General features: G+C 54.3%; 2 protein-coding genes across 5 annotated transcripts in view; one reads left to right on the forward strand and one right to left on the reverse strand.

Moving 5' to 3' along the window:
• The first annotated feature begins 599 nt into the window (after positions 1-599).
• Positions 600-10,924, forward strand: PCARE (photoreceptor cilium actin regulator). The gene is made up of 2 exons (XM_037066655.1): positions 600-5,461; positions 9,588-10,924. The coding sequence occupies exons 1-2, from the start codon at positions 1,788-1,790 to the stop codon at positions 9,766-9,768; spliced, it is 3,855 nt and encodes a 1,284-aa protein (XP_036922550.1). The 5' UTR covers positions 600-1,787; the 3' UTR covers positions 9,769-10,924.
• Positions 10,925-18,379: 7,455 nt separating this feature from the next.
• TOGARAM2 (TOG array regulator of axonemal microtubules 2) overlaps positions 18,380-20,798 on the reverse strand; it is a 46,427-nt gene continuing 44,008 nt past the window's right edge. For all 4 annotated transcript variants that reach the window (XM_037066851.1, XM_037066850.1, XM_037066853.1 and 1 more), the window contains exon 20: positions 18,380-19,227. In XM_037066851.1, coding sequence (XP_036922746.1) covers positions 18,965-19,227 — 263 coding nt within the window. In that variant the 3' untranslated portion in view covers positions 18,380-18,964. The remainder of the gene's footprint in view (positions 19,228-20,798) is intronic.

Below are 20,798 nucleotides of genomic sequence, written 5' to 3' on the forward strand. Positions count from 1 at the left end.
CCTCCTGCTGCCAGTGGGAATGTGATTGAAGAGCAGAGAAGGGGCACAAGGAGGCCTAGAGAAGCCCCGAGGCAGCAGTGTGCTGAGCTGAGGGCCGTCTGGCACAGACAGAGAGGGGCAACGATCCTGATGTCAGGGATCCACCCTGATCCCAGGAATCTCCCCCGCTGGGAGACAACTGCTTCCTGAGAACTCAGGAAAGACTGGGGCTTAATCCTTCACAAACTGATACGTTTTCTTGTGACTTCTATTACTGTAGGAGGCCTAGATTCCAGGGAGAGAAGAATAAGAAATTCCTTTTATTTTTTTTTGTAAAATGCACTCCCATGTATAGTGTTGCACCCATATTTTGTTTGCATTATACATGGGATGATTATACCTATTATTATACCCATGGTATGTAATCATTACACTCATCCTTATCCTTGTTTTTCCCTCAAAAATCTGGGCACAAAAAGTGTCCATTATACATGGCAAAATACGGTACCTGCCACTTGCCAGCACTTAAGCACCAGCACTTAAACCTCAAGTTGAATTAATCCACACAATGGCTCCGTAAAGCAGGTACCAGGATCCCCTCTGCCACGAGGAGGTTAAATAACTCGTGGTAGTTCCTCCACTAAAAGGAAGAGGAGTCAGGATTGAAACCCGGGTCTCCCTAATCCTCCTCTTTACTTACTAACAACAAATAAAGGTTCGAAGGAGTTTTTAAATGAGCAGCTACTATGGTTAGCCACAGGAGTAGGGGTAGGGAAATACAGTTGAAGAGGAGAATACAATTTTACCTTAAGCTCTACTCCTAATGACCAAAAGGCTCCCCCTGGCCCAGTTCTAGCTGGTATTCCTGGGAGAAAGCTTAACAAAAAGCCTCATTCTGTGAGTGCTTTGTCTCCCTGAGCCTCCCCAGTCCACACTGACTGGCCGTGAGCTTTACACGGTGGTGAGTTTCTCTGCTTTCCCCTCCAAACAGGTAGCATGGCTTCCTGCTGTCCAACGCTCTTTCCTAGAGTCCAGGAAATGCCACCTTGACTTCTTTAGTCACTGTCTTCTAGAGAAGTTCTCCAGCGCTAGACGCGTGGCATTTGTCTAAGCCGCCCACACAAGAATGCACAACTTCCATTGCCATCTATCACGTGGTTTGGGGCCTTCCTGACAACAGCAGTTGGAGCACCCTCATTGGGTTTGCCCTTATTAAACTGTGGAGGTCACTTCTCTGCCAGGGACTGTAATCGGGGAGCCGTGCTTTCTTTTCCACAAGTGTGTCCCTTCCAGAGCCTTTTGCAATTATGGCTTATTTCTCTAGGTTTCACATGGCAGGCGTCTGAACAGAATTAAAAGCACAAGCACGTGCAAACATAATCTGCTTCCCAAGATAGTAAATGCTGAGAAGTTCTATATTAGAACACGCTGTGAGTGCTGACTGGCTGGGGCATGATTAACCTAATAGGCTTAAAGTTCCATTTGCCATCCACATCTGTCAGGAGGGAGAAAACACGGGCCCCTGATCCAGGAGCCTGAGGTCCTTTACCTTCGCACCGCTGCTCACTAACTGCAGAGGGTACAAAATTAGAGCCACCAAAGGCGGTGGGCACCACCGCCCCTACACAGCGGGACCAGGGAAGTAAGAAAACTCATGCAGCGCAGAGGACACAGCACCGTGGACTTCACAGGGTTCTGGCCTGGAAATGTCTGGATGGACTAGTAAGACCGCCTTTTGCTGCTCTTTCAAATATGACTCCGTGGAAATTATGAAGGTCACGGGTGGGAGTTGACTGCAGGCTGACACCATGGGGTGTGCACCTTCCCACAGCGACATCGTTAACAGCGTGGCTAAGAGCAGCATCCAGTTTTTTAAGAAGCCCAAAGCAGCTCTGCTGGGGGGAGGAAGTCAGGGGGACAGTGGAAGATGTTCTGTCCCTTTGCTGGCTCAAAGCTCCACCTGCTATGACTCTGGGGGGAACTTGTCCCAGGGACAAAGGCCAACAGAGGTGCAGCCAGGTCCCACATGGACCCAAACCATGGCTGGAGATTCCACTGCAGGCAGAAAGAAAAACCTGGAAGTACTGATCTCAGAAACCAAAACTTCCCCATCCCAGCTGAACAAATCACAGAGCCACATGGCTGAGGACATTCCATTCAAGACACAGAGCTCCCACGAGTCACAAGGGGCAGCCTTTTCTGAAGATGAAAAAGCAGAACGTGTTACCCATGAGACCTCCCTGTGGGAGAAGGAGCCAAAATGCCACAGGTCAGGGCAGCACGGTCTTTGTTGCCAGACCACCCTCCTTGCTCAGGGCTCCAAAGGCAAAGTGGACTTTCCTGAGCCCCTGGTGACAGCCCACCAGCATGCTTACACCTATCTGCACTCCTGCCTCTCCAAGTACGAAGCAGTTCTGAGCCTCACGCATCAGGCCACGCAGACCCAGGAGCTGCTGCAGCCCATGGTGAGCCTCCTGCTGCTGTGCTTGGATGAGGCCAGTCAGCTCTTGGGGGAGATCTCCAAGGATGGAGAAGCGCTCCTCCGGGAAGTTAGGGAGGATCTGGCTTGGCCGTTGAAGAAAGGGGAGCCCCAGGAGCAGCCAGACCTCCTGCCACAGCTTCTGCAGTACACAGTCAGCAGGCTGCAGGGCCTCAGCGGCACGGTGGCCTCACTCACCAGTGGCTTCCTGGAGGGCTCCAGCAGCTACCTGCAAGCCGCTGCAAGCCACTTGGCAAACACGCTGAGCACGAAGAGGGCTGTAGACGCACGCCTCCTGCAGGCTCTGGGGCAGCTGGAGACCTTGGCCAGCGGCCACAGTGACCCTGGGGTACAGGGTCTACCCCTGTGCTCTGAAGACAGTGGCATTGGTGCAGACAGTGAGTCTGTGTACCCAGTAGACAAGCTGAGCAAACAAGCCAGCTGGGACTTAACACCGGAGCCTGCAGACTGGAAGCCAGGGACTTCACCCCCAGTGGAGGCCAGGCTGTTGGGACATACCTGGCAGCAAAGCCCAGTCTGGATGGGTTCAGAGAGACCCCAGGACTGCCCGCTCTCAAGGCCTCTTCTGGCAAAGGTTCAGCCAGCTGCAGAGGGTGGAGCAGGGAGTCTAGGCCCCTCCTGCTCAGACCCAGAAAATGCTGCCTCCAGGCCTCTGGGGGTAGGCAAAAGCAACTCCTATGAGTCCTCTGGGGCTGGGATCTCTGTGGAAGCCCATCTTCCTAAAGGCTCCAGGTTGATGGGCGCTCCATCCCCCAGTGAAGAGGAAGACAGGAGTACAGAGGAGGAGGAAGATGATTTCCATCCAAGGCCAAGGTCTTCTCCTCCTGGCCCATTTCAGGCATACCCCAGGGGGCTTAGGAGCCTCCAAGCCCAGGAAATGATTCTAAAGATGAAGGAAGCAATCAGTGAAAGGATCAAGTTTGTCCCTGTGTCCCCTGGGCACCAGGATTGGGCTGAGGAGGAGGAGAGGACAGTGGTCCCACCAAGACCTAGTTCGGTCGGTGGCAGCCGGAGAGCCCCTGTGAGGCAGAGGAGGTCCCAGTCAGAGGGGTGTCTTAAGAGCCATGTGGAGGAGCCCACCCTTCAGGAGCTGCAGCAGGTCCAGAGAGACCTCAGCCAGAGGCTGGAGGCATTCTGCTCCCTGGGCACCCGACGGCAGGGGCTGAGCAGGGAGCAGGTTCTGCAGCCCAGAGCAGCTTCTCTGAAGCCCGGCAGCCACCACAGGGCCGCCCCAAGCAGCCCCATCAGCAAGCTGAAGGCATCTCTGACCAAGAACTTCAGCATTTTGCCAAGTCAGGACAAGAGCATTTTGCAAAAATGCAGTCCCCGCCCTGAGGGGGAATGGCCCTGGCAGGGGGAGGCTGAGGGGTTTCCAAATGACGCCCCATCAGGGCAGAGGGCCAAGAAGGCTCCCAGGGCTGAGGACTGGGATGTCAGGGGCCACCCCCCCAGGACATCAGTCAAGAAACTCATTGAAACTTTCAGCTCCAGTGAGAATCTGCAGACACTGGGAGAGTCCAAAGACTCTGGGCCGGGCACCTGCCTCAGGAAGTGGGGGGTCCCCATCATGCCCCCCAGATTTCCTATTTACAGGGGGCTTGCCCCTTTGTATACAAAGCCCCAGGTTTCTCCTGCGGTGCACAGAGGGTGTCTCAGGGGGGGGCCAGGCTGCAGGCCTGCAGCCCCTGCCTTTCCCCCTCTGCAGACAGGGTCTACGAGTGAGGAGCTCCATGGTGAAATGGAGGGGGAGGACCCAGAGTACCTCCCTCCGCCACCTCTGGAAATCCTGATGGACAGATCGTTCACTGCTCTGGAGCCCCCCGAAAGCAGCAAGCCAGCAGGGAGCTCTCCTGAAGGGACCCACCTGCCAGGACTGGCAGAGGCTGGCCCTGCCAGAAAAACATGGATGTCCCCAAAGCTAAGAGCCTCTGTGAGCCCCACTGACCTGCTGCCCAGCAGGAGCACTACCGCCCCCACCGGGCCCTGCAGTGCAGGGCCAGGGAACAGCGAGAGCAACTGCAGTCCTAGAAAGCTGGCCTTGGACCTCAACCACCCCCCAGGAATGAGCCCAAACCCAGAGGAGGAGAGCAGTGAGGCTCAGAGCCAGGCACACGTGGCCAGACCTCTAAACCTCTCCAGGCAGCCCCGGAGGGCAGGCACCGGTCACCACCCCAGCCATATTGCTGGGCATCAGAGGGCCTTGGAACCCAGCCTGCCCAGACCAACTCAGGGGCCACATTCTTCCGAGGCCCCAAGGAAGAGCCAAGAGAGAAGCTCCCCACTGGTCAGGAAGTCCTCTCCTCCGAGGGCATCCAGAGCAGACAAGAGGCACCCGAGCCTGCCCTCCTCTCACAGACCTGCGCAGCCAAGCGTCCCCTCTGTGCATGGGTCCCCCAGCCCAACAGTCAGCCCTCTAGCGAGCCCCAGGACCCTGAGCCCCCCAACAGTAACGAAAGGGGCGTCCCTGCCACCCCAGCACAACCTGCCCAGCCCTCCCACTGAGAGCTCACTTGCTCAGCCCAAGATCCCCAACCCCCCTACGCAGCACACAGAGGCAAGCTCCCCTGCCTCTGGCCCCTCCCCATCCCCTCCTTTGTCCCCCACACAGGGACAAAAGGAAGCAAGAGATTCTGAAAATAGTTGGGCAGCCCCATCCAAAGCATCTCGGAACACACGGGCCCTATTCTGCCCAGCCACTTCCTCTCTGTTTGAAGCCAAATCGCCATTCTCGACAGCCCACCCAGCCACCCCATTACTGCCACCTGAAGCTGGGGGCCCTCGGGGGACCCCCACAGGCTGCTGGAGAGGCAGCTCAGGGACACGACCGAGGTGGAGCTCACAGCGGGGAATGGCTCTGTGTGTCCTCAACCCTCAGCCCTTCATCGGACGGGCAGCTTCTGACCGCCAGCCGGGTGTCCGCCTTCACCTGCCTGTCCCAGGTGCCACCAGCAACTCTCGTGATCCCCAGCTTGGCCACAGCAGGTAAGGGGGGTGTTGGGGCCACCACCTTCAGGTACTGGAACAGAGCTAATGGGCCCTCAGGATCATCTGGGTCAGTAGTTTTCACACTGTCCTCCAAGAGGAGAGGCAATTAGAAAAAAGGGTCTAAGAATGTCCAGCCCCCCCCCAAGCCCCCCAAACTCTGAGCAACTGTGCTTTCATTTGTCACTCATTTCAGGTTCTTGATATTTTAATTGAAAAGAGTTTCTGCTAGATTAGAAGTCTAAAACAATTGAGTCCATCCAGCCCCACACAGGCCTTTCTTTAATGGGGGGGGGGGCAGGGCAGGCGGGGCAGGCAGGTAGACTGAGTTGAAGCGACTTGGCCTCCTGGTGGAGTCACTGTCACTCTGCCCAGGACCAGCAGCCTGATGGCCGTCGTGTGCCTCTAGGTGGGAGGTTCTCAAACATGTGGTCCCGGCACCCCTCTAGACTCTTCGTGTATGTGGGCTGGGCCCCTCACTTTTCACTGTGTTAGAAATTGACATGAAGAAATATCAGGAATGTGTATTAATTAATTTTTTAAAACAAACACGCCCCCATTATATGTTAGCATGAATAATATATTCTTAGGAGAGTTAACTATATTTTCCACAACAAAAAAATTCAGCAAGGCGTGGCACTGTCTTAAATTTTTTGTGAACCTCCGTAGTGCGAGGCTTCAGGGAAAGACGGCTGGATTCTCAGATCTGTTTCGGCAGTCATTCTGCTGTGATATCACCCATCATGCCAACAGGAAAATTCCACTCTACACTCATGGAAGAATGAGTGGAAAAGGCAAATAATGTCTTAGTATTGCTATTGAAATAGTTTTGACCTCATAGACCCCTTACCAGGTGTCTCGGGGACACCCTAGGGACATGTGTTGAGAGGGCTGGTCCTGGAGACATGCAATATGAATGTTTAGCTTCCCCATCCCCCAGAGGCCTGCCCTCCAATCCAGCCTCATTTCCACGCCCCCCTGCAGAAGTTTGGAGAGTAGGAACAAGACTCTTCATTAGCACTCAGCACCAGTACCCAGGAGAAGGGTTACCATCCTTTGCCCTGGGCAGACTGAGTTTGTTTGTTTTTTTAATTGAATGACTTTGAGAGAGCAAGAGAGAGAGACATGGATTTGGTTTTGCACTTATTTATACATTCATTGGTTGCTTCATGTATGCACCCTGACCAGGGATTGAATCCTCAACCTTGGTGTATTGGATTGATGCTCTAACCAACTGAGCTACCTGGCCAGGGCCTGGCATGGGCCAGAAGTCAGAGTATAGTCTGCCAGAGCGTTGAACAAACTGGATGCTCCAATGGCACTTTTGCAGACTCTGTGGAGAATGTGTCTTTTCCAGACCCGTGGCAAGGCGGGGGAAATGTAAATCTGAGGCCCATTAGAGATGAACGCGTATCAATGTGCCTGGGTGACAGATCACAGCCCAACCAGCACCAGCCCTCACTGTCTTCCCATTGCCCACGACAGTGCAAATCAGCGGTTAACGTCTGCCACAGCGGTGTGTGTTAGAGACTTCACCATCTGTCAAGCATAAATAGTAATTTCTTATTTTTTTTTCAAAGTACTCAGCAGTCAATTTTAAATAAAGATATTATCTAGGGAAAGTTGCACATTATTATAGTTATATAAACTTCCCCAGCCACTTGAAAGAAATGAAGTATTGATTATTTTTGCAAGAATCTTAATGCAACATTGCTCTTTTCTTAAATCTAAAATGAGCTCCCGACAGCACAGCGCCTTCCATCTGAGAACCCCCATAAATGTTAATGCATTATTCCTCACACTAGCCACTCATTCGGTTATTAGATTTCTAAAACAGCGCCCTTCAGGAGAAAAACTGGAAGAAACAAGGACAATAAAATGGCATTACTTAAAGATACTAACATTTTAAATCACTGGGAGCAATAATAAAACAACATAAAATTGTCCAAGAAGACAACGATGCCCTTGTCTCGGGCCTTTCCTTGGAAAAGGGCAGCCCACAAGGCTATTTTGTGTCCTGAGTCTCAGTACTGGGAGATGTTGGGCTGGGGGGCGCAGTGCTTGTAACCAGGCACCTCCTAGACCACATGGAGGGTCTCACGATGACTCACACCCATCCCCCTGTCTCCTGGTAAGACCACGCCTCTGAGCTGTTCCCAGCTGTGCAGGCGCGATGGGTGTGAGGTGGAAGCGCTCATTCCCCGGCCCCTACCCCTGCTCAACCCCGGGCAGTTGGCATCTGGAGTAGAAGCACGCAGGCTACAAGAACACTGAGCCTTCTCCGCTGTGTAGAGGACAAGCATTTGTTTTCCTGCCCTCTCACCTGAGGGAAACTGTGCCAGGAAACGGATCCTGCAACAAGCCAACCAGCCTGTGCAAGAGAGGCAGAAACCGCTCAGATTCAGCTGCTTCTCCCAGGGGGACTTGCAGGGACAGACACTACCACACCTGTGAGATCTTGCCACCAAGGCAGGCTCGCAAGATGGACCAGCCTGCGGCTGGTGTTGAGCCCTCTCAGGTCATCCTATGCCAGGCGCCAGCCCCTCTCATAGAAAAATTATGACACTTGTATCTTCCTGATCTTGGGGCTCAGGGGCTTGGGAAGAGTCCCTGGAGGCGTGCCCAGGCATCCCAGTTACTGAGCTCCACCTGTCAATCATGTGTTGAATACCCTGGTGGGGGTGCTGGTCTGCACGCTGGGGCGCTGTGAACATCCAGGAGGGGTCCAGATGTTTTCTCCTAAAGGTGGTGCTCTTAATTTTGCCAGGACTGGACCCTCCAGGCAAGGTCTCTCTGCAGAAACTCCTCCCCCGCCCTTTTCCTGGGTCAGGCTACCTGGGCAGCCGGCCTAATAGAGCTCCTGGAATAGTCAAGAACGTGCTGTGACAGGCAGAGAGAAGGACCTTCTGCTCTGTGCGCGTGGGGAGCTGGGTCTGATCCTGGCCCTCAGGGGACCAATCAAGAGGCTCTGACCCTCAGGGGGTGCAACAGGGTGGTCCCAAGCCTTCTAGGTGTGACTTCCTATTCATGCTACAAAGCAGCACCAGAGTGACAGCTGGCCATTTGTTGAGTACTTGCCACATGCTATTAACATTCCAAGAGCTTTACACGCTTCATCCAATATTGATACCTTTGAGCGCCCTGTGAGATGGGCACTACTATTACCTTCACTTTACCAAGAAGAGAATTGAAGAGATTAATTAACATGCTACAGGTCCCACAGCTAGTCAGCAGAAGAGCTCAGTTCAGCCCAGACAGCCAGACTCCGGCCTCTACGCAGTCATTGTGAGGCTAGCCTGTCAGCACACGGCCCGACCCGTGTAGTTTTCTCGGCTGGTACTCTCCTGGCCCAAGCCTGCTCCATGCCTGTGACTCCCCTCCACTCTGCGTTCCCAGCACACACTGGGTCTCCTTCCCCACTCAAAGCCCCTCACACCGTAGCACTCAGCAGCCGGGAGGGTCTGTTCTAGCCACAGGCCAGCCCTGGTTACTCCAGTCAGGAAGACAGTGGCAGCTGAACAAAGCAGGGTGGGTTTGGGGCGGAGGGCTGTTTGTTATTTTGGGTTTTTTTAAATTGATTTTAGGGGGAGACATAGATTTGTTGTTCCACTTACTTATGCATTCATTGGTGGCTTCTTGTATGTTCCCTGACCGGGGATCAAACCCGCAACCATGGCATATTGAGACGATGCTCCAACCAACTGAGCTGCCCAGCCAGGGTGTGGGTGTTGTTTTTACTTCAACTGGCTGAGCCCAGCCCTTTACTAAGTTAGAAACGCTCCAAAAACAAACACAAAACAGAGGCCCGCTCCCAGAGTTCCCGAGGGAGTGGCTCTGTTCAGAGCAGCAGGATCCTGGGCGAGAGGCAGAGCAGGCCTCAGCCTGTCCAGCGAAACGCCCCGGAGCCTGGTTTCCTCGCTGCCCTGCCCGGCTTCGGGGGGCAAGCACGAGGACAGCAGCAGCCGGGCAGGCCTGACAGAGACAGGCAGAGGCCAGGCACCCGGGCTCCACCTGGCCTGTGGGAGGGACAGACAGGGAGGGACAGAGAGGCAGAATGGAGAGCGGGGCCGGGGCCAGAGGAGCAACAGCGGGCTGTTTGATCTGCACCCATCCTTTCTCTTGGCAGCGGCAGTGAGGAGAGCCCCAAGAAGGACACAGAGCCATGGAGTAGCCCCTGCGCCCCAGAACTGAAGGGCGGCGGCAGGGCTGCGTCTCCCCGGGAACTCTGCGTGCAGGGCCACAGGCTGCAACGGGACACCACTGCCGGCCACACCCAGGACAAGTCCCAGCAGAAGGAAGTGGCCTGACCAGCAAAGCACGACTGCCAAGTGTCAGGCTGCCCCACCAGTGGCGGGCTGACCACACTCCTCCCCAGGTGTCCTGGGAAGGCCTGGAAGGTGCCCTGCCCAGCAGGTCTGCTGGACTATAAACATTCACTGTTTTGGGTTCCAGCCCCTGGTTTGCCTCGGGGGTCTGAAAGTTAGCTACAGCTCTGCATCCCACAATGGCATTCTTAATCCTTCAAGTACTGGCCTTAATTTAGAGGAAACACGAGTTTCTCGCATGCTTGACGGGCCAGGTGTTTTACCTGTGTCGGCCCCCTGAAATCACTTCATCCTTCCCACAATACAGGAGGCAGATAGCATTCTCCTGGGTTTGCAGGCAAGGAAACCAAAGCGCCCCCGACCCAGTGACTCGCCTGAGGTCACATATGAACGGGTGTAGGGAAATAGAATCTATCGTCTTCCACCACGTCTCATTGCTCTGGGACATCCCATCACTCCATCTGCCTAAAACATATTGTTGTGCAAACGGTGGGAACGCCTAGTTTTTTGAAGGTTAAATACTGGCACAGCACGCAAGTCCCCAAGATGAGCTTTGCTTAGAAATTGGTTGCTCCAGCGATGAGAGCCCACCCACTTTCCCGCTTCTCCTTCTTCCCCAGCTTGGCACCACAGCCCAAAGGCAAAGCTCCCAGCCCACTCACACAGCCACGTTGCCGCTCAAGCTAAGTGCATCTCACATGCTCTGCCCTACGCATCCACATGCCTCTCAGACTGAGTGGGCACGACCAAGCCTCCCAAACAAGGCAGCCTATTCTTCAAGCACCTTGGAGGCTGGGGCTCAGAGGGCTGTGTGGGTAAGGTCCCCTGTACACAGGCCATGTCCCCCAGAGGCTTCTCGGCCACCTTTATCTGGGTCACCTGCAGAACTTCTGCTGGAGTTGAAATTGAAGGAAAGAGCAGTTGTTTGTGCCAAAAAGTTGCTTCTGCCAACGAGCTAGAAACTTGCTGCAGATCTGGAGGTTTTCTGTTGGAGGCTGTGGAGTGCTTTCTGTTTAGAAAAGAATTTTCGGTAATTGGGTGATTCAATGGGTTGTCACAAGACAAGAATTCTCACTCATGGGCTAGAGCTAAGAGTCTCACTCCAGGTCTGCTGCAAAGCTGATTTTTTTCAGTTTGGGAACATTATAGACATCAAGTCCCTTTTTGTGGAAATAGGTCCTGACTCAAGAGCACATTAAACTAGGCCCTGGGGGCTAAGGGGCCTCCTCCGGGGTGGGCATGAGACCAGGGGAGTGAATCCCACCTCGATGTGCCCAGTTATTCAAGGAGGGGTGACAGGGATCAACTCTTCAAAGACACCCAAGGAAGAGTGACTGAACTACCAAGAGGGGCCATGACTGACCCCCTTGGGAACTGTCTGTGTACACCCCGCTGTGTGCTCCGTTTGCTTATAGCCTCACTAATCCGAGGAGCAGAGCTTGGGCGCCAGCAAGGCAGGTTCTGGAGCCCAGCCACACCCATAAGTGTGTGGGTGGACCCTGGGAACCGCCTGGGCTGCAGGAAATGGGCGGCAGTCCAGCTGCCCAGGCAGGGCAGGGCTGAGGTAGTTGTGTGAGAACATCTGGCTTAGGAAACCTGCTTGGTACAGAGCTGGGCAGCCTATCCACACGGTTAGGCCTACAGCGTGGGCAACGGGGCTGGGCACACAGGAAGCAAGCAGCGGGGAGCCAGCCTTGGGTTAGAGTTTAGGGGTGGGACTCCTGGAGGTCCAAGGGAACGAAGCAGAGCCCCAGCTGCAGGGAGACTGGACAGGGACACAACACGGAGGTGTAACCACAGGGACAATAAAAACTCTAGTGACTAGAACCAGGATAGAAGTGGGAGCCAGATCCACACACAGGCGAAGTGAGTCTCAGTGTCCAGCCCAGGCCCCCCTGAATGGGCCTCATCTTAGAGACTGGGGCTGGCTGCAGTGAGCAGGCAGGGGCTGAGTGCACCCGGCTGCAGCAACAGGAGCTGCAGATGGGCAGCTGGGAGCTGGGCAGCGCATTCTATCCTAAGGGGCCCGTGTCAGACAAACGCCCCGGGAGAGTCTGGGATGAGCCGTTGCTGGCCTCCCTGAGTGTGCCTGGTGGGAAGCTCTGAGATGAAGAGCTGCCCTACCCCCAAGCTGGACTGGGCGGCAGCAGCCAAGACCAACCCTCCGAAGCTGCAGGCAGGTTGTCTGCCATCGACCAGAAGCAGTTCATGCCTCCTCATCCCCCTGCATTGCTGAGCACCTACCTGTGCCAGGACAGTGCTGGGCTCTGCCATGCATCCCCACGTGTGGTGTAAGTAGAGGTCCCAGGAACCCATAGGCTCAGGCAACAGGGATGACAAGCTCCCGTGGACACCCTGTTGCCAAAGGACCCAAAGGCTTCAGGATTCCCAAATTAGCTTCCCTGGTGCAGATAGCGAGGGGTTGTGAAAGCTAAGGAGCTGGGGGGCAGTAAAGGTCAAAGGTGAAGCAGGGCCAAGCCGGCAAGCAGGCCTTGAGCTAATGAGTTCAAGTTGTGCTTTTTTGGCTATCATCCTAACTACCAGATGTAGCCCCAATTATTTGCGAACTAGGCTCTGTACAAAAGAAACGCAATTTACCGCCATGGACCACTTGTGTGGCATCAGCCCAATTTCAGGCCTTTTGGAGACCTGGCCTTTCTTTCGTCCAACATGTGCCTTGGGGAGCACATTGCCAGTGGCCATGGGGACAAGCCCAATTACACAGCTTCTCAGGTGGGTCACTCTTACCCTCTCCTCAGGAATCTCATCCATGCTTAGCCCAGTCTGCTTCCGTGCTCAAGGGAGAAGGGAGGGCAGGTTTTTTGCTTTGTTTTGTCTCTTTAAATAAATTAAATCATGGACCCAACCCATGGAGGACTCAGGAGCCTGTGTTTTTTCTCCACGGGGTTAGAAATCAAGGAGTGTGGGGTAGGAAGACAAAAGGGAGCCCACCACCGGAGACCCATTTAAAGGTCACGTAAAACACCCATATTTTTATTTGGGCCAACTCCCCTGGGGGTGGACCTCACCGCCTTCTTCCTCCACCCCCACGAGGACCCCCAACTGCGGAGAGGGAGGGGCTCAGCCAGCTCTTCCTCCAACACTTCAGCCCCTTAGCAAAGAGTCCAGCCCCAGGGGGACACAGTTCTCCAGTTTCATCGAAAGGATTCACGAAGGAAAACAACAACTGTAATATTCTGGCAGGACAGTGATGGCTTTTTGCAAATATAAGCACAGCCTCCAAGCTGAACTGTAACTTCCCGTCCCAGCATGGGTCTGAGCGCTTGTTTACTATAAACAGCATCTGTTTTCCTTCCCCACATTACATGCCCAGTTCAGAACCTAAAATACTCCACGTGGAGAGAAACTGCAGAGCAGGCAGGCCGGAAGAGACAAATAGTTTGACAAGACGTGCCTCATAAACCCAACCATGGGAATGAAAGGGATTTTGAGAAATATATTCTCTTTTTCTGAAATCAACCTGTGATTTGCACGTATCGGGGAGCCCGTGCAGTGAACTGCCTCAGCATGTTTGTCCACTGATCATCCCGAGGACGGTTTCCAGGCTGCCGACACCCACCCCATCTTCCCAAGGCAAGGTTTTCAAAGAGAATCTATTTTTTAAGCAGCTCCATCACAGAGTCAGAGCTCTGAGCCCACGTTAACAGAACATGTCAGACTGGGCTGTGCGTTATTCCCTGTGCCCACCTGGAGCTGAAGCAAAGCTCCATCAATCCATCCAGACGATTTTAGGAACTATCATTAAAGACGCGTGACCCACACAGAGGAGCAAACAGCTAATTCGCTCAGCACTCTGATTTTCTGAAGGACCCTGGGCACTGCTGGCCTGATGACACTCGTGGACTTCAGAAAGCGACCTGGCTGATAGTCTGTGGGCCCTGCATCAGGTGACAGTAGAGTCCGACGGATCCAGCAGCCCAGGTTTGGAACGCTGTGACTCCGGCCACCCTGAAGTCCAGCGCACGCGCCAGCCGTCTGTTTCGGCTGGTGTGCCAGCATTAGAGGGTCTCAGGGGGGGTCCCCCCAACAAACCAGATGGACCTGCACTGGAGGAGGAAGAAAGAAACAAGGAGGAGGGGACAGAAGGAGGAATGGGGTGAATGGGACAGTCACCCTCCAAAGCCAGAGCTGACCACACTCCTCACAGCTGGAACGAGGACACCTTCATCACCCCGCTCTGGGACCCAGCTTCTTTCCCAAACCATCTTTCGAGCCACCTTGGGGATCTGCCATTGTCGTTTCTAATGTTCACCTCTGGCACTTTAAGATGGTGATCGGGAGAAGAACCCATTGCCATTTTCTCCTCCTTCTAGATCTGTGCGCTGATCATTGCAGGAAGTTAGAGAAACTCAGCTAGCGCTGACTTCCATCTCCGAGGGGTGGAAAGACTCTAGAACATTTGGCTTCCAATCACCACTACATTGTGTCAAGTATACCAAACAGGAAAACAAATGAAGGCTAAGAAGCCCCCATTTATGGTCATGCTGAGTCGTGGGTGATCTGCCAGTCAGATGGAAGACATGGCCCTAGTGCCTTCTGAGCAGCAGGTCCTACTGGGGTGAGGCTGTAGTCAGTAATCGTACCTTCGCTCTGTGGCAAAATACAATTATCTACATTATTTTATTAGATCATTTAAAGATCCTACACTATGAAAAAGCAAGTATTTCTCAACACCTTTTACAAATTAAAACAGTAAGGCAAGAAAGGTCACATGTCTTGCTCCCAGGACACAGCACCCAGGGATGTCCAACCCTCTGGCGTCTCTGGGCCACACTGGAAGAAGAGTTGTCTTGGGTGACACATTAAATACATTGTGACACATAATCACGAAAAATCTCATGTTGTTTTCAGTAAATTGACGATTTTATGTCGGGCCCCACCCAGGGCCACCCTGGGCCCCATTCACAGCTGAGGGTGGCTGTGAGGGGCATGCCAAGTAAGGAGCAGAGGATGGCAACTGAGAGGTGACAAGCCCCAACTCCAAAGGCAGCAGAAACCACAAGACCCTGATCCTAACTGCTCCCAAAGCTATGACCCCCCCCAAAAAAAAACCATAATAGCCTTCCAGGATTTCCTGGGCTCTTGGCCTTCTACTAAGTACTTTACAAGAATTATCTCCATAATCATCACAACAGTCCATTGGAGACGGGCACTGCAGTCATCTTCTCCCCTCTCCGCCCGTCACACTCGTGCACACAAACGCAGGATTGATAAGGACAGGTCACAGGGGTTGACAAGTGGGTTCGAGGCCACACACCAGCAAGCCACAGTGTCTGGGCTTCAGTGCAGCCTCTCTGATCCCAGTATCTGGCCTTAGTCTCTACCCCCAATGCCAGGACACCCTACAGCTGCTGGGCGAGCACAGCTGGCAGGACAGAAGCCTGGAGGGTCAAAGCCATTGCCACTGTCCTATATCTTCTATTTTACTGCTGTTTCAGAATTTGACCACCCATTGGAATCACCTGAAGAAAACCAAAATAATGGTAGCGGTAATAATAAAAATGGTAATAGAGAGATGGAGAAGGGAGAAGAAAAGAGAAAATAAGGAAAGAGAGGAAAGGGATGAGAAAGGGAGGGGAGGGAAAGGTAGGAAGGAGAGGGGAGGGGAGGGGAGGGGAGGAAGGGAGGGGGGAGGAGGAGGGGGGAGGAGGAGAGGGGGGAGGAAGGGAGGGGGGAGGAGGAGAGGGGGGAGGAGGAGGGGGGGAGGAAGGGAGGGGGGAGGAAGGGAGGGGGGAGGAGGAAAGGGGAGGGGGGAAGGAGGGGGGAGGGAACATGACAAGACAAGACAGGACAGCTGTCTGGGCTCCACCCCAAACCAGTTGAGGAATCAGTTGATTCCTCCCCCGAGGATGGGGACCGGCATCAGCACTGTTTGAGATCTCACCAGATGATTCCGAAGTGCAGAAGGGGAGGGGATGAGGCAGGGAAGAGAAAACGAGACACGAGGTAGACCTTAAGGAAAGTTTTCTAAAATCTCAGAAATCCAGTTGATGAGAAATCCAGTTGATCAGTTAGCTGTTCTGAGACCAAGTCTTTGGTTCTTGATTCTCACACTGGAGAGAATGAGAGAGGCGGGGAGAGACAGAGGGAGAGTTTTTCTGCAGGCTGTATTCCCGCCCCAGAGAGCATCTTAGGTAAGTAGCATTTCTGGCCACACACACTACCAAGCAGAGAATGGTGGCTCAGCTCAAAGCCGCCCTGGCTCCCAGGCCAGTCCTTAGTCCCCGTGGCTGGCCTTCGTTAGGCCCATCCTTGCAGCACGCACGGCCGGGTTACTAATGCCCTGGCCTGGTCAGAACCCCCGGCCTGTTGCCCAGAGCCCAGGGTGCCTGGGACCAGATTCAAACCTGAAATAGTGAAGGAAAACAGAACCAGGGAATGATGTATCCCTTGCTTTTCAGCTGTTTTCAGCTGTTTTAAAGGCCTCCACCATGGGGGTGTATACAGAGCCCAGAGGATGAGAAGCTTCCGGTTTGAAAATGGACTTGGAAGATAGGACAGGAACACAGGAGGAAAGGACAATGTCGCAGAGCTTAATTCCAGCCTTCACAATCCCTGCCAGACCTCCCTGGGCTCCTGCGGTTCTAAAAAGGCCCTGAAATGTTCTGATACGTTCTAGAATCTTGACAAGCAGAAAATTCAATCTCCTGACCGAACCCCAAAAGTTTGCTCAGGCCTCCCAGCAAACAAAACCAATTATATTGTGTAAAACTTAGCAAACACTGGAAATCAGCCTCTTGAGCATCTTCCTGGCTCCCTGTCTAGCAGGCCTTTAACCTGGTTCAGACCGAATCAACAAAGGGCAAGGAGGCGGCTGGCCGGGAAGCAGCAGCTGCCGGGTCACAGTTAGGTGAGAAGTGCTCACGCTGGGGCTAGAATTACCCAAAGTCACACTTAAGCTGCCTATTAAAACCCAAACCCCAGGATGGCTGTGTGGTGCCCAAGCTCACCCCAGGGCACCTGGGGGAGGGGGTGGCCTGGTTGCACCTGGTAACGTGGGCAACTTGGAAAAGTGGCCTCCTCTGTCAGGGAAACCCACGGGGTTTGGAAACACAGGGGTGAGTCAGTTCCAGGCTTCCCAGCCTGCTCTGGGCTAATTCCCCAGAAGGGGCCAGGACAGTGGTGCTGTGCTCTGGGCAAGTGACAGCGGAGAGAGAACTTGCTGTTCTTGCAAGGGGTGCAGGCAGGGGTGGAGACCTCAGTGCCTCCCCTGTGGGATCTGCCCCAGTGTGTTGCTGCGGCCCCAGCTCCTTGGCTGGGGCTGGGACATAATCCATCAGCCTTTACTTTACCCACGTGTTGGAGGTAATGCCTGCCCTCTGATTTTTCCTGGTCACACCAGTGTCAAGGCAGAGAGCCCTGGCCAAGGCAGGGCCACTCCTACTATGTCCAGGGCCCAGGCCCCGGCCGTCCCCCTCTCACTGCCCAGGTGCCACTTCTCTGGCTGCCCCATCAGTGGGCAGCACCTCCTCTCAGCTCCCTCGTGTCCTGGCCCAGCTGCAGTCGTCCGTGTGATTTCAGAGCTTCCACAGGACATCTGCCTGCCGTGTAGAGCCGTGTGCTCCCGAGCGACTTCCGTTGGGGTGCCTCAAGTGCGAACATCATCCAGTCCTCCTCAGAATCAGCCTGAGAGTCAGAAGGCTTTGTGGTAGGCGACCACATAGACAAGAGTGGAGCGAGGACGGAGGGCCAGGTACAGAAGATCACCAGGGCAGAGAGCCCCGGGTGCCTAGCAATGGACAAAACTGGGAAAACAAGAACCTCACCGCCCCCAGGGGGCCTTTCCTCCCCTAGCATATCCCTGGTCAGCTGGTTGAGACCCCCTAACCTTTCACCTCACTGGCCATGTGGTTCAGACGCTGCCCTGACCTTTCTCCCCTAAAGGATGACATCCAAGCCTGAATGTCATCTGTGTTTTAACTCCAGGCCCAGAAAAGCAGCAAAACCAGGTGGGTGGATGCCCAGACCAGCTGCATCAACCAATGACCACCACCACCCACCCCCGACGACCAATCAGCAGAGACCACAACCCTGAAAGAGCACACCTGGAAAACTGATGCATCTTCTGAAACCCTTGCCTGAGACCCCCCTTAAGATTCCCACATGCACGGGAGAAGTAAAACCTCTCAAGACAAAGGATCCCAGGCTTGTTCTCTCTCCTGGGAGCACGCTCATGCCTTTCCCTTCCCCCTCAACTTCCCCCACAGGCACACGTCTCCTAAACTTGGAGGGACCCCATGAGACTCACAAACAGAGAAGAAGAAGCGGCAGCAGTTCATCCTGGGCTAACCTCTGACCCTGTCTCAAGGCCCCTTTTACTCTGACTTCCCAGTGAGCTAACGCAGCCCCCCAGGCTCACTTCTTTCTTGTAATATTTCTAGAAAACCAAAGCAGCCCAGCGTAGGCTCTCTCCTGTTGCTTCTATTCTAAGTCGTTCCTGGTTTCCCTGTCCCAGCTTCAATAAACATACCCTCAGAGTCACCAGGACTCATGTTGTGACATCTTTCCCACACGAAGTCAAGAACCCACACACTCGGCTGGCCCTGGGCAGACTAAGGCCAGGTCCCCAGTCCAGTAACAGCTTTCAATAACAGATGCCAACTCCCCTTGCCTTTCGTCGCGCAGGATAGATCTCACTAGAAGGTTTGCATAGGGCCAGTCGGCACTGCACAGGCAGAAGCGCAACACCCCCGGAGTTGTTTGTGGTGCTCACCTCAAGTCAGGCCAATGGCAAATGGACTGGCTCAGAATGACCAACTCGGGTCCCTAGGCTTGGGGGCTGGGAGTTGCAGCTGCTCAAAGATGGGGAGCTTTACCCAAAACATGGCCTGCAACACGTGAGTCTGTGCTACGCTTGTTCTCCCTGAGTCTTGGTCTCAGGATCACTATGGCTGGTGTTGCTGAGGTTAAAACAGTGGAAGATAAGGAAACCTTGAAAAAATAAGTCACTCTTTTATTTCTACTTCAAAATATATTATATACATCTGGAACTCTAATGGGAAGTAGACCTGGAGATGAGGCCAATATAAAAATAAAATAAGGTAAAAAATAATGATCCCGCATTTCAGATCTGTCTCTAATCCAGCTGCAAGGGGCGTGGGCCACCCGAGGCCTCGCTGCTGGGCGCCGTCGCTCTGCCGGCCACCTCGGGGCGGTCTCACCGGGATTCCGAGTCTAAGAGCTCCCGGAGCGCTCTGAGGACGTGCTTTGGCTGGCCGGCGGCCGAGTCCTGCAGCCGGGGACCCAGGTGCTCCTGGAGGCACCGACACAGCCGGCACACCGCCGGGCGGATGGTCCCGCCGCCGTGTCCGGGCAGGACGCCGCTCCCCGCCGCTGCGTTGCTCAGGAAGTACCAGAGGACCGGAAGGACGTGGCGCTCCACGGCCTGGGGCTTCCGGGGGTGCACCGAGGCCGCCAGCACTGCCGAGCGGAGAGAAAGGGGCAGTGTTACTCGGGGCAGGCACTCTCTTCCTGTCTCCCTGCTGTCGGTGGGACACCAGCTGGGTCCCCACAGGGCAGGCCCAGTACCTGGGTCTCCTGACATGTTAGGGGGCCCACAGACATTTGATTTCTTTTACAATCAGAAGGAAATATGAAGAGATACAGCCTGGTTTATGTTCGTGTTTATAGCGACCAATTGCAAAATACAGTTTTTAATTTTTTTTTAATGGAGGAAGGGGTAGGCAAAGGCGAAGCGCTCGGGGCCCAGGACAGACGCAGTGGGCCCTTCCTGGTGGCCCGGCAGAGGGGAAGGGGCAGACACAGGTGGTCGGCCACCCCACCTCTGCCATCCACCAGCCTTTCCGAGCCTGTCCCCTAATCTGTACAGATTGTGATCCTGAACCTGTTGTTCAGGATCTGCAATGGTTAGAAATTAGACAATAAATGTCTGTGAAGTACCTAAGGAAGTAGGCAGGTGACAGGGAGTAGCTAGAACTGGTATTGCTTAAACCCACATTACCACCGATGAGCCTTCACGCAAAGACAGAGAAAACTTGTCCTGGAGAGAGAAGTCAAGCCTCTTTCCAAAGACATTCTGGGAAATAAAACAGCCGGCAGGTCAGACCAGCATGGCCTTCCCAGCGTCTGGAGGCTGAACCTCACCATAAAACCAACAGCAATTCGGGAGGCCTGACGTGTGACTCCACTCCCTGCCGGTGTCCTGAGAAGCAGCATGCTGGTCCATTCATGGAGAAGGAGACCAAGACTCGGGGGTCAGGGTTGGCCCAAGGCCACGCGGCTGATAAGGGCAGAGCGGAGGCCGGAGGCCAGGCCTGCCTTGACTCCACAGGTCGGTCACGCTCTTTCCACCTCTCATGCCCCTAAGCCTGTACAGGTTCTGCATTTTGGAGGCTGATCTGGAGTTTTATTTTCAATGAAACTGCCAATTTGTCCTTCCTTCATCAGCTTAACATCGCCCTACCCCCCAGATTATCTTCCAGAAGGAGTCCCATGGGGCCTCCTGATTTCAGAGCCAGCCTGGGACGATGGGGAACCTGGAATGACCTGGGCCCCCTCAGCTCTGCCTGCCGTACTTGCAGGGCCATTCCCCGTGGACTATGGACACTGACTTTCAGGCCATGCATTGTGGGGCCCCCAGGGGTTCCCCAGTATCACAGAGCCCCCCCGAACTAAAGGTGGCCCTCATTCCTGGGAGAGGCAGGCCTGCACCCAGTGAGTCCCCCAGCCGTGTCAGGCTTCACTAGGAAAGCCTCCCAGAGGGGCAGAGCCTTGGGCAGCTTCATAAAGTGGGGCGAGTGCTTGGAACAGACCGCAAAGGGAGGGCACAGTAAACAGGAAAGCGCCCCCAGTCAGCCGCAAGGGTCAGGGAGCAAGGGGGAAAGCTGAGGGGGCATCACAAGGAATCAAAAGAAAATGCTCCTGGTAAACCAGCTACCTACTCTGAACACCTATAAGTCCAAGGTTTCCTAATTCTCCGCCTACAAATGGAAGCAAGAACTTTCCCAAGAACCAGGCCCAGGCAGGGCTCC

This window comes from Sturnira hondurensis, unplaced genomic scaffold, assembly GCF_014824575.4.
Source record: "Sturnira hondurensis isolate 20B ecotype Veracruz unplaced genomic scaffold, ASM1482457v3 Scaffold0016663, whole genome shotgun sequence".
Classification (NCBI taxonomy): domain Eukaryota; kingdom Metazoa; phylum Chordata; class Mammalia; order Chiroptera; family Phyllostomidae; genus Sturnira; species Sturnira hondurensis.